This window comes from Leptosomus discolor, chromosome 3 (genome assembly GCF_034619465.1).
Source record: "Leptosomus discolor isolate bLepDis1 chromosome 3, bLepDis1.hap2, whole genome shotgun sequence".
Lineage (NCBI taxonomy): Eukaryota > Metazoa > Chordata > Aves > Leptosomiformes > Leptosomidae > Leptosomus > Leptosomus discolor.
In genome coordinates this window covers 33,786,689-33,799,226 of record NC_141393.1, presented here as the reverse complement: position 1 = coordinate 33,799,226, position 12,538 = coordinate 33,786,689, and the positions used below count along the sequence as shown (strand labels likewise).

General features: G+C 41.3%; 1 protein-coding gene across 1 annotated transcript in view; it reads left to right on the top strand.

Annotated features, from left to right (window-relative positions):
• The first annotated feature begins 4,573 nt into the window (after positions 1-4,573).
• Positions 4,574-12,538, top strand: part of AQR (aquarius intron-binding spliceosomal factor) — a 58,798-nt gene continuing 50,833 nt past the window's right edge. The window contains exons 1-6 of the mRNA XM_009958487.2: positions 4,574-4,657; positions 5,513-5,569; positions 6,749-6,789; positions 7,731-7,766; positions 10,150-10,270; positions 11,553-11,693. Coding sequence (XP_009956789.1) covers positions 4,574-4,657; positions 5,513-5,569; positions 6,749-6,789; positions 7,731-7,766; positions 10,150-10,270; positions 11,553-11,693 — 480 coding nt within the window. The remainder of the gene's footprint in view (positions 4,658-5,512; positions 5,570-6,748; positions 6,790-7,730; positions 7,767-10,149; positions 10,271-11,552; positions 11,694-12,538) is intronic.

Sequence of the window (12,538 nt, the reverse complement as noted above, 5' to 3'; positions counted from 1 at the left end):
TGAAATTCACATGTTTGGAGCTTTCTGTTTCAGAGCTTTTCAGAGGGATGCCTCTCAAAAACACTTGTGTTTGCATGTAAAAGTCAACAAGCTAGAGATAAAAGCTGATTTTAAAGAGATGCAGTCTCCTAAGCTTTCCAGCCTTGCTTCACAGAAAGCCTACCCAACATACGGCTTAAATATTGCTGGGGCTGGGATTCATCTGCCTTAAGCTGAGGTATCCAGTGTGCAGTTAGGTATTTCCCACAGCTAAGCTTACGCATTTAGTGTAATGCAATTACATTAGGCCAGATAACCAATGCCTGTACAGCTGTCAGATGCACCCCAGATGTCTAGAGGTCCATCCTGAGAAGCATAGTTCTATTAAAAATCACCTGGATCACCTCAATAGTGTCAAGTTGTGCACAGGGAAAGCACAATTCGGCCATCTCCCTCTAGGACTTCCATGGTTTTCACTTTCTGCATACAGATATTGCTGTCAGAACAATCACAGGTCACTTTTGAAAAAAGTAATGTAGACTTCCCTTGGCCTCTGAGTTATGTACCACTAAGGGTGTTCAATGTACACAGGAAAGAGTAAAAACTACTGTTGTAAGTGAAAGTACAACCACATTTAATGATTTTGGAAGGAAGAAGAGGCCCCTGCATCTCTATCGAGAAGTAATGCAGGCCAAAGACTTAACAGCCTTGATCATGCACTGGAGCTTTAGGCCTAGCTTGAAATTGTACTGGTGAGCCAGCAGGAAAACAACCCCTGGGTGGGAGAGCGTGGAGCAGTATGACACCGCTGCCAGTGAGCTGCTTTTCTCTTAGATCACAGTGGCGTCAGCATGCCCTCAGCTGTGAGGGAACAGAGTCCCCACCCTGACAAGATGGTTTCTGTATCTTTAATTCCATCTTACGTTAGGAAAATCTCCACCACCTCTGCTCCCCTGGCGACTGGGAGTTCAGGCGATAGTGGAGTTGTGATAGCAGCTACCTCATTATACCAGACCAAAGAGCCAGGAGTAATTGCTGCTGTCCTGCATGTGGGGAATCATCTGTCCCTAGCACAAGGGGGATAAGCCAGCTGATGCCTGTTCATAACTTTGAAGGAACCTGGTGACTAGGATGGGTAAGGTAATGCCATTTTGCACCCTGAACGCAGTGCTGGTGTCTGTTACCTGCTTCAGAACAAAGCTTTCCCATCAGAGTTGACATAGGTGCAAGGTGGTATCCATACTGTGTCTGCATCTCTCAGTGGGGGCTTTATTTGTGTCTAAAGAAGCTGAAAGATAAAAGATTCAAAGTGTAAAGCTCTGTATTTGTGTGAAAGAGAAACAGTAAAAAATGAAATAACTTTTATTAGAAGTATGTAGCTGCTGAATCTAGTTTCACTGGTCATGTCTCACTGAAGACCCTTACTAACAAACCTTAAAATTAATTAATATTAGGAATCCTTATAGATTAATTGTTTGGAGTTTTCATTGCTAGAAATCAATCATTTCTATGACTCTAGGTAGAACCTAAAATAATCTGAAAGGCAGAGAGGACGGAACATAGACTCAACCCCTGCTGATTATCACTAGATACCTCCTGACCCACCAGTGCTGTATTCGGGAGAGTATCATTGAGATAAAAGCAATGGCCAGCTTATTGATGACCTTGGCTTGTACAGTTTACAAAGAAGAGGAGAAAATTTTTACTGGCTACAGTAATACAGAAGGGCAAGCATCCAAAACAAGAAGAGCTAATTAAGCAAGAAAGCAGCATTGAATATAAATTGACCAGGACTGTATGCAGCCTAGAAATGAATAATAGTCTTGAAAACTGCATGTACTCAAATGTGTGACTTTTTAAATAATACATGTCTTCATGAATGAATTAACAGATTTTTGAAGAGAAAGAATATTTGATTTTCTTGACATGTTAAGTCAATGAGTAGAGAAAGATGGAGAACTTCACAGAAGGCTGCGAGGACAACAGGGTGCGGGGTTTTATTTTTCCCCTGACTACAAAGCAGTCTGGGGTGGAGTGACAGATGCATCTCCACTCTGGGGGAAACTGAGCGTAGCATTCAAGAGACCAGTCTTAATAGACAGTTGGGAGCTGGGGTGAGAGTCACAGATGGGGACGTGGGTACAACATGGGGTGTCACTATGCCTGGTCTTACCACAACTCCTCTTTATAGGTTCAGCTGCTCTTGAGGCTTGAAAGTAATGTATTTTGCCAAAGCACTAATTTATACTTTTGCTATTCATTTGTAGTCCTACTGTCCCAGCACTTGGTGACTAAACAATACCCCTTACAGAGAAATATTTAATGCATTATTTATAGGGAGGAGATCTTTATCACTTTGTTTGACGTTGCCGCTGAGGGATGTAATCATATTGCCTAAAATTAGGCATCTAATATAAGTGTCTAGTATCAGCAGCTCCTTCAGAAAATGAGTCAGAGCACTTAAATTAGTTCTGATTTGCCCTCTGGAAGGGCCTCTGTTCCCATATTGGCTGTAGTGAGGCTTAAGACAACTAACCTCTTCACTGGGGCACTCAAGTGCCAAAAGTTAGGTAAACACAGATTCCTCCTTGACCTGTCACAGCTTTGATACCATATGGAAATTTGTGGGTTTTGACACATGCCTGATGATCTATCATGAGCAGGGGGTCGTAAGGCTTAAGTTAGCCTTGCAAGGCTGTTACAGAAAATTTACCAAGTCTAAAATCTATTTGCCTGCCTCCTTTTGCACAGTAATAATTCCAAAAAGATGTCACCTTGTGGGTAACACTTGAGCATGTGATTAGAAAAGAAATCTAAGGTAATTGATTACTGTCACCTCAAGAAATCATCACGGCCTCTCCTAATTGTCCCATGGTCCATCTTAAACACAGTCAAACTTTTGTCTCATGCCTGTTTTAGAAGCTTTCCTATTTTTCAGCCTATATTTGTAGGTAATGAACTTACATTCCTTTGCCCTTTTCTATCACTGATTTGTAGCTTCAGTAGTTCCTTCCCTTCCTGTCAATTTATCCCTCTAGTCTACTTATGGGTAGTAAAATTATTCTCTTTTGTTTGTCAAACTGACAAGATGTTACATTTCTACTGATACGTGCAAACATAAGTTACATACGTTGATTTCTGAGGCAGCCAAATACACGACAACCTAATCGTGGATGGTAAACTGGAGAGGACGCTGTAGGCAGTATGATCAGTTGAGATGCAGCAATATGGTAATATGTCTCAGCCAGCCAGCTCAGAACTTAGGTAAATTTTACTTGTATTTTCTATACCTGTCCATGGATGCAAGTGCTGGCAGCTGTACCAAGTGATGGAGAGAGGCCAGACACCAAAAGGGGTAGTGACACTTGCATGGATTTTGATAAGCCTAAGTCAATCACAAAGCTGCAACCTCTAGGTTGGTTAATTTAAATTGAAGCATCTTAATATGCTGATTTGTATCAAGTGTCAGACAGGGTACATTGGTTAAAGTGTATTTTAAGTGCTTTGCATTTGCATGTTTTTCATCAAATGTTTTCATACAGAAAAATTTTCTGGATCTTTTAAAGCAAAGGCATGCAGTAGGTGTATTTATTTGAATGCACTCATTGTCTGATCCCTGTTCAAGATACTGTCATTACTTTTTCTATTCCCATTGTACATTCTAATTCAACTTCAAAAAGAATACTTAGTTTAACCTCTGCTTGAAGAAATGAAATGGAGATCACCTTGATATCAAAACAAAGGAGGTCATATTCAACCAGACTTCAATGGCACCTGCCTGGAAGTCTAACATACTCGAGTGGCAGGTGCTGGATAATGAGCACAGAGACCGAGCACCCTTCCCTTCTCCAGGGGGCCTGTTAATTTCCTCCTTAATTAACCTGTTTACCAAATAGAGGAAGTTAACTGCAGACCATTCTAAATCATTACCAAACCACTGACTGCCCCAAGCCTGCTATTTCGCCCACCGGCCTTTGCCCCGCGGTTCCCGGGGCTGTGCCGGGCAGAGCACCCACCTGGGCTCGCAGCTCGGGGGCTGTGGTGCCAGCGAGAGCGGGGCTGTGCCACGTCCGAAGGACAGCAGCCTTGGCCCCGAGTGATCCACGAAACAGAAGGAGTCGCCCTAAGGGGGTTTACAGACCGCTTGGAAGGCGGGTGCAGCGGCGCCCTGGTGCGTTAACTGCCCCCCATGCCCCCTTTCCCAGCCTCCCGGCTTCGCCCGGCTCCCGAGGTGTTCCTTCCAAGGGGCGGGCGCGCCGCTGGGCCGGCCGGGCGCAGCTGTCGGCCCGCTACGGCGGCGTCCCCGGGCGGGGCTCCGGCAGAGCCGCCGTGACGCGGCCCCTCCGCCCCGCCCGGCGGGGCACCGGCAGCGAGGGCGCAGCAGGTGGCGCTGCCGCCGCTCCGCGGCCTCTCTAGCGCTCCTCGCCCCGGAACCGCTCCTCTCTCCGCTGCTCCGTGCCCGGGAGTCGCTTCCGCGCGGCCTCCGCTCCGGGAAGCGGTGCGCTGGGCCGGGCCCGGGCCGAGAGCGGCGGGGCGCGGCGGCGCTGTCCGGCGTGTGTCAGGCGTGTGCCAGGCGGCTTGGGCCGGCGTCACCATGGCGGCGCCGGCGTCCTCGGCCCCGCCGAAGAAGATCGTGGCGCCCACCGTGTCGCAGATCAACGCGGAGTACGTGACCCAGGTAGGGCCGGCGGCGAGCGGCCCCTGGGGCTCGCTGGGCCGCCGCGGCCTCGGCCAGACCGCAGCGGCGGCGCCTCGGTGTTTAAATAGTCTCTGCAGGCCACGGGCGTTAGGGAGAGGGGCTTGTTTAGTCGTCAGTGAAGAGAGGTTTAAGGCCTGCGTTACGTATGACGAGGTACGTGGCCCCGGCGTTTCCAGACTGGAGAGAGTTACCAGAGCAGCACTACAAAATAATTTAGGATTGTTGAATACCTGAAAACTTGCTGATAGTTTCTTGCAGCTGAATGTTTTAAGTGGGTTTATGCAAGTCTTCGTTTTTTTCGTGTTGGAAATACTGCTTTCCTTTCGCTTCTACAGCATAAAGATTGAATAAAGTTGGTTAGAAAACTCTTGCCACGGTAGCTCAGGAGCTTTGGTGAAGTGATGGCTACAGCGAATAGCCGTAAAGTGTTGGGCCTCTCTATATAGCCTCCTGTTCTTTGTGGAATTCCTCCGTGGAGAGTAATCATTTGCAGTCTGGGGTTTGCAGTCTCTGAAAGACCATAGTGAATTTTTGCGGGATTTTCTAGAAGTAACTTAAGAAAAAAAAAAAAAAAATTATTATATAGCAGTCTGTGCAGCTGAAATTTTTACAAAGAATTGCATCTTTGTCAGAAAAGGTTTAGGTGTAAAGCCTTAAGTGGTTGAAAAGCATTAATGTTCGAAATAATAATTTTGTTACCTGTGGTTACCATAAACTGAAATTAAGCAAGATACTAGTGAAATAAAGTTTGGGCATGGGGTGTGTTACAGAGTTATTGTATCACCACAGCTTGAAATGTTTACTTAACTTTTTTAAAATTTTTCTCCCATACAGTTAGCAAATAAATACTGGGCTCCACATATAAAGAAAAAATTGACTTTTGATCCAAAGGTAAATACTTCTACTGCAATTGTGTTGGGGTGTAAAAGAATGAGGGTCAACCCTTTTCTGATGTGCCAACCTCTAGTGGTGCTTATGTCATGTAAGAATGTAGGAGGCTGCTTGGAAGGTTAACAGGAGCTTAACACACTGTAATTTGTCATGTGTTTGTAGTTTATAATTTGTAGTTTATAATCGTAGGCACTGTTGTGGAGGTGCGCTATAGCAGCGCAATTCTTTTGTGTGCTATTTGTTCAGTTTATTTTGGCCAAGAAATTATGAGAGTAAAAGACTTCTGAGCATCAACTTTGAGATTAAGAGGGAGAGGCTACTCGTAGAAATCAAAGAAGGCTGAAAGCTGCAGGTATTACTGAGCCTGTATACTCCTTTCTAAAAGTTTCTTCAGAGAGTTTTGATCAGACAACTTTTGTGTTGTTCTGGTGCATAGGTGTGTTTTGAATGTTTAAAGTTTGACATGATGGGTTCGGTTTTGTGTTGGTTTTCTGTAATGCAGGGTTCTTAAATGTTACATTTCTTTCCCTTGCGGTGGGTATTTGGCTAAATCTCCTGTTCCAGCCTCAGTTTACTCACTTTCTTTGGAGTGTTTGTGATAGTTAGAACTTGGATGTACATAAGCAGCTGAGTTGCATCTCCGTGTCATGTGATGTCGAAGTGTGCCTGTTGCAGCAGGCAGTGCAGATTCTTTCAGTCCTGTTGGAAAAACTAGGTAAAAGCGTTTGGATTTGGTTAAACGTCAGTTAAAAGAAACAGGGACAACAGGCGACTGAGGTGATGCAGACTTGGGTCTTTAAGACTGTTCTGTAGATTCAACAATAAGCCAAAGATTAACAATAAAAAAGTTTGGATGTCTGTTTGACTTTTATATAATATCTTGGTGAGATGTAGATTATTTGTTCAATATAACTTGAAAGAAGGTCCTATCAATTTTCTGTCATTGTGTGCTTTCCCCTGAGTTGAGTCACTTTCCTTGTAAGAATATATGTTTACGAAGCTTTTGGACTCTTCAGAGCTGAGGCATAATTGTTACGACCTTTTTGATCACATAGCAGTAAGCAGAGAGTAACTAATTCAGAGTAACTTTGAGTGCATAAGATGTCTTAATGCTTTTTTTAATCACTTTATGAAGTATATAACTTTCTTAACCGTTTTTTTTAATATTATTTCCCATAGGTTATTGAAGATGTATATATAAAAGAAATTGTTAGGTCAAAGTAAGTACACTGGTCACTTTCACTTACAGACAAGCATTTCAACATTATCTGTATTGAAGTGTGTTCTAATGTTTCTTAGAACATTTTAAAATCCATTAACATGTTGAAAGCAGATGAAAATGACTCATGCATTTGAGTCATTTAATCATTACAGTATTTCGAAGTCTGAATGTTGCAAAAAAGAAAGTTCATGAGCTCATAATCCTTAAATGTGATGGTTGGACATAACATTGTTTGGTTCTTTCATCTGGTAGTTTGTTGTGTTTATGTTGTAGACGGATGATCCCTTCTATATGTAAAGAAAAAAAGCAGTTGAGTGTGTTGCCTCTAGCTTTTTGCTCTTTCCTTAATTATTGTTACCGGGTTTATAAAGGGCAAGTCTCATTCCAATAAGTTGTAATGTTAGATGGAGGAGACAAGGAATTCAAGATAAACGGCATTCTACAGCTGTGTGTGCAGAAAAGAGTTGTAACCGTAGCTGTTTGGAGATTTTCTGGGGGAAGTTTGAGTTCCGGAGAGGATTCTGTTCCTGATTCCTTTATGGAAGTAGTCTAAGAATTGCCATATGGGATCAGAGCAAGCTTCCATTTCCAGTCACTAAGGAGAGATACCATTATCAACTGATTAAATATATAGCTATGCTTTTCCAGAAGACACTCCCACCTTCTAGCAATTTATGTTTTCAAGGCTATTGGAAGCAGTGTCTTCATAGTAAAAAGGTCTAGATGGATTTTTTTTTTTTAATGTGAATTGGATTGATTAATGAACTTGCATTAGCTTTAGCTTCCACAGTGTTAAAGCAGTTGCTTCTCCACTATTCCTAGGTGTTTCTACAGGTTTTGTTATATGACAAAATAAGGGAAAAATACAGCCTTTTTCCATGTAGCTGTATGAGAGGCTTGCTTTCCTGTGTTGATTGATTACTTTTTTTTTTTTTTCAGGTTTGCTATAAGAAAGATAATGCTTCTTGAATTCAGGTAAGCTAATTGGAGTCGATGTTTAAGTTATTTTGTGTAGGAACCCGTAAAGATGAGAAGCAAATGCAGGGCAGTCACTTTGAAGGTAGTATACTCATTTGTTCCTACTTACGGAGCCTTGAATTGTGTACCTAGGAAGATTAAGGGAGGAGAGCTTAATTTAAGGAGGAAGTAATTTCATAAGCGTAAGAAACAAATCAGAGTATCTTGACTCTGAATTTGGAGTGTAAGTGAAGAGAGTATGAACGAAAAAGGTGAAAGACTTGGATCTGTAATTTGGAATGTGTCACTAAGCCTTAAAACAGAACTCATGGAAGTCAGAGGAAGTTTTTGGATTAAGTCTCTTACTGTGAGAGTAAAAACAAATTGTGCTGCAGCAGCATCACTAACGTTTCCTTCTCTTGAAAGGAAATGGAAATCTGTTTAGAAGATTCTTACAGCTACTTCAGACGTTCCTGGAAGAACTTATAAAGCATGTCTAAAATTATGTAAAATAAATATTTGCAATATTTACATATTTAAAACCACAATATTTGATGTTCTGTTTGTATTTTCTTTTTCAAATCTTATGATCAGATAGAATGAGATGGTTTTTGGTTGAGACAGATTCTTTGTGGCAAAAGTCTGAAATATATAAGTAGTACCGCTAACTAGAAAAGTATGACAAACTTCCCTCTGTTTCATGTTTCTTTGTTAGAGAAGGCAGAGGAGAAAATAATAAGCTATGGTTTGGGGTTTGATACTAACAAATAGCATATTGGTAGCATGAATTTGTATGCCAGCAATACCATGGAGTTAGAGGTTTTTGTCCTTTCTGTGAACATTCTTAATGTTACCAGCCTGTAATGTAACTTTAGTACTTTCTGGTCTATAGCCCCATCTACTGCCGTTGGTCCTGTAAGTCATTTTCTCTCTTTTCTTCCCCCCCCGCCCCGCCCCATCTGACTGTCAAGCTCTCCTGTCTTCACACACATGAGGTTTTCCTGTCCTTTGTTCTTGCTCACACACAGGCATGATAGTACTTTTACTAAAATGTACTGAAGTTTATTGGAATTCCTGAGTGAAATGATGCGTGGAGTTCTGTGGATTTTTGGGGGGTTTTACCCCTCCTGTTGGCAGATGCAAGCTCTTGGGAAGCAGTATGTATTTCATCTGGTATATGCCTGTGAAGTCGTCTCAGCTCCATCTGAAGCCTCGTATTCTGGCTGAGCTCCCAGAAAGTGTAAATCCCTGTCTGACCATTACTGAGCCTTTTGCTCCTGGTGACGTAGAAGTTCTCACTGCCTTTTTTTACCACCATCTCTGGTACTTGTCTTATCTGAAACTATTGAAGTAGCTTACTGTAAGAAATCAGAAAACTAAGCTGAGGAAAAACATAAATAGGTAGAACTGGGTTGGCTCATGAGGGGCCAAATTAGTTAGAGCAGGCCTTGAGAGGAAGGAATGGATGAGCAGCTTGTTTAGGAAGAAGCAAGTCTTTCCGCTTTCTGGTGGCAGTTGTTAAAGTAGCACAAGGTGCAAGTGCACTGTTGAGAATGGTGGATTTAGGGATTGCCTCCTCAGGAGTAACTATCCTGGATAGCTTCAAGAGGAAGTTAAAGGAGTGAGACAGTTGTTTGTCCAAATAGCCTCTCAGCTCTAAGAACTAATTTTAAGAGTTTCTGCTATGAGAAATGTGCCATATTAATGAAGAAGAAATCCTCATTGCTGGGAAGTTGCTATTTTCCAGTGTCTAGTAATTTTTTTCACCTTCTTGAAAACACTTAATCAGTACCTTGACATTCAGTGCTTTTAGTCGCACAGTGATGTGCAATATTTTTATTGCCTTTATTAGATTAGAAGCATAAAGTCTCTTGACGATTCCTGGGTTTTTTTACAAGAAAGGGAGTTTAATAAGGCTATTATTATAAATAATGTCTTATTAAATTCCCTTTCTTGTAAAAAAAAAAAAGTTATATATACTGTTGTACATATATAAATACTGTTATACAGTAGTTGTCCTTTGCATCTTATGCTAGGAAATGCTGCATGTGGCATTTAGACAAGTGAAGTTTTTTTGTTGTTGTTCTCCTTTTGGAAAATCAACTTGAATTCTTGTTACAACTTTGTATTGAGCTGTGACTACTTGTTACACTTAAAACCCCTCTGCTGGGTATGTCTTCCTGATAAGAAACTCATCTGTCTCTTGTAGCAGTTGCAGAGTTTAACAAGTTTTGCTGTGGTGACCTAGATGGGAGGTAACTTCAGGAGCTACTTGCAAACTATAAAGACGGCTTTAAGGAGAAGGAGGAAGAAAACCAACCCTGTGGATAACTACTCTTGTAAATGAGTGACAGATTATGTGGGTGGCAGCAACTAATGAAATATTCTTTTCTCTTCACAGCCAGTACCTTGAAAATTACCTATGGATGAATTATTCTCCAGAGGTGTCCAGTAAGGCATATTTAATGTCAATCTGCTGTATGGTGAATGAGAAGTTCAGAGAGAATGTCCCTGCGTGGGAGGTAACCAATTTCAATTACAGCTAGAATTGACTCTGATGCGCAGGTTGCAGCTTTTGCGGTGTGCTCGCTTACACTGACAGAAAGTAGCAAAGCTTGTAGTGTTAAAAGTAAATGGTGCCTCAGCTGGAATATCTCATATGGTGTTTTAAAGTGTGTATTCTTTTTGGAGAAAGCAATGGATGGGTGAAAAATCACCTGATTTGTTCTGGTGCATCGAGTCCTTTGTTCTGCTGTGTAGTGCCTTTACATCATCATCATCATTTGGGTTTTTTTGGCACTTGCCGAAAGTCAGGCATTTGCAGAGAAGTTCTTGCTCTGATACTGAAAGAGAAAAGGATTTTTGTGTCCGTGGATATAAGAAGGCACCACTGAAAGTCTGACATATTATCCAATAGTGTCTTGCTTAAAACCTGTGAATATGGCTTTGTAGCTTTCTTGCATGAAATTTTATACTAAGATATTCTCTTATTCTGCTTTTGTGTGTACTGTTTTTTTATAATAATGAGTTTAGAAATGCTTTAGTGTTCCTACAAACAGTCCATTTCTTACAGGCCATCTTAAGCCTAGTTAGAGATTCTATGCAAGTGTTATTTCGGAAGCATGCTTACTGCGATAGCATTGCCCTTACTTCAGGGCTGGCAAAGCACAAAGGATTAATAACTTGCTCGTATGATGTCTGTGCCTTTTTTTTTGTTCTGGCATACATACTATGGCAGGTGCATGTTATTTTCCAAGCAGCTTAGTTAAATTTGTTATTTGGTACGTGGCAGCCCTTGTAAAGAAACTGTTTTATCTTGATGATTTGGTTTATCTTTTCCCCGATGAGGTAGCTGAATAGGAGTTCCACAACTGTAGTTAGTCTCTGGTGGTTTTTATCTGCTTGCTTATTGCAGGTCACTAAACAGCTGCCATAGTTTTGGCCAAAATCTAATGATTCTCTTCTAATGTGTGTCATTTGACAGTAAATCTGTGTGATCACTGGTTGAACATTCCCACAACACAATCCACTGCACTTGTGCTTCTTGTTCAGTTTGCCCTGTGTGTCACCTGTGTTAGACTACAGAGAAGGCAGTAGTCCCACTAAGAGCATTCCCAAAGTGTGAGGATCCCTGGTCGGGCAGGTGTCATTAGCCTGTTCTGCTTGTGCTGCCTCATCAGAATAACTAATCATTCCTTCTATAGATTTAAATGGATTTAGGGTACTTAAGCTACATTAGGTGAATGAAGATTGAAATGATTCATATCAGCCTGACTCAAAATCAACTTCCTCTCCTCTTCCTAGACATTCAAAAAAAAGCCGGAACACTTTCCCTTCTTTTTCAAATGCATACTGGAAGCGTCGCTCGTTGAAAATGACAGTGAATACTCTCTGCATGAACAGACAGTCCTGCTGCTTTTCCTTGATCACTGCTTCAATAGTTTGGTATGTTAAAAGTAACTGTGATACTTCCAGTGTGTTTATGCTGTTCTGTGTTAATAGCAGTGTAGTTTGAGCAATTTCTTCTTATGGGACAGGTGAAGCAAAATTCCCATTGAAGGAAGAAGAGGGTACTGGAGGGCTTTTGCCCCTCTTTTTGACTCGTGCTTTATCTCTCTTACCACGTTTGGTTTTCTCTGACACAGGGTCATAGGAGATACTTGAATTGGAGGATTGGTACTGCAATTTAAAAGCGTGTATTCAGACTTATATTTAAAATGGTGCTTAAAAAACCCACGGGTTTATATTTGAAAAGGCACTTTACACTTAAAAGCAGATTACTTACTACTGTACTCTTTTTAGTTTGACTGGGAGATTGCACAAAATTATTTCCATTAACTATTGAGAAAGACAGTGATTTTTTTTCACTTTTGAAACCAGGTTTAGTTAATATTTATATCTACACTTCTTCTGAGTTAGTTTTAAGAAAGCATTGGACCAAGTTGTGCTCTCAAGCTGTAGTGAAAACAGTTGTAGATCCTAAGTAGCAAGTGTGGAGAATAATTTACAATTATCTGTTATATGAAACAGTACTCTGTTACCTCTCTTGCTAGTGAGCTTTTTCTGTACTTGCATTGCACACAGGATGTATCAGTAAAGAACAAAACCGTGTCTCAGACGAAACAATTTAGAAAGTGTATTATTTGATTTTGGAATTAGGAATGACTATGGGAGCCAGTAATCATCCTGAACCTTATGTGTATAGTTTATTGAGGTAGTGTTTTCCTGTAGTGGCTGTGGTACGATGGATCTTCCCTTTAAAGGAGGGTTTGATAGTGACTGTATGGAAT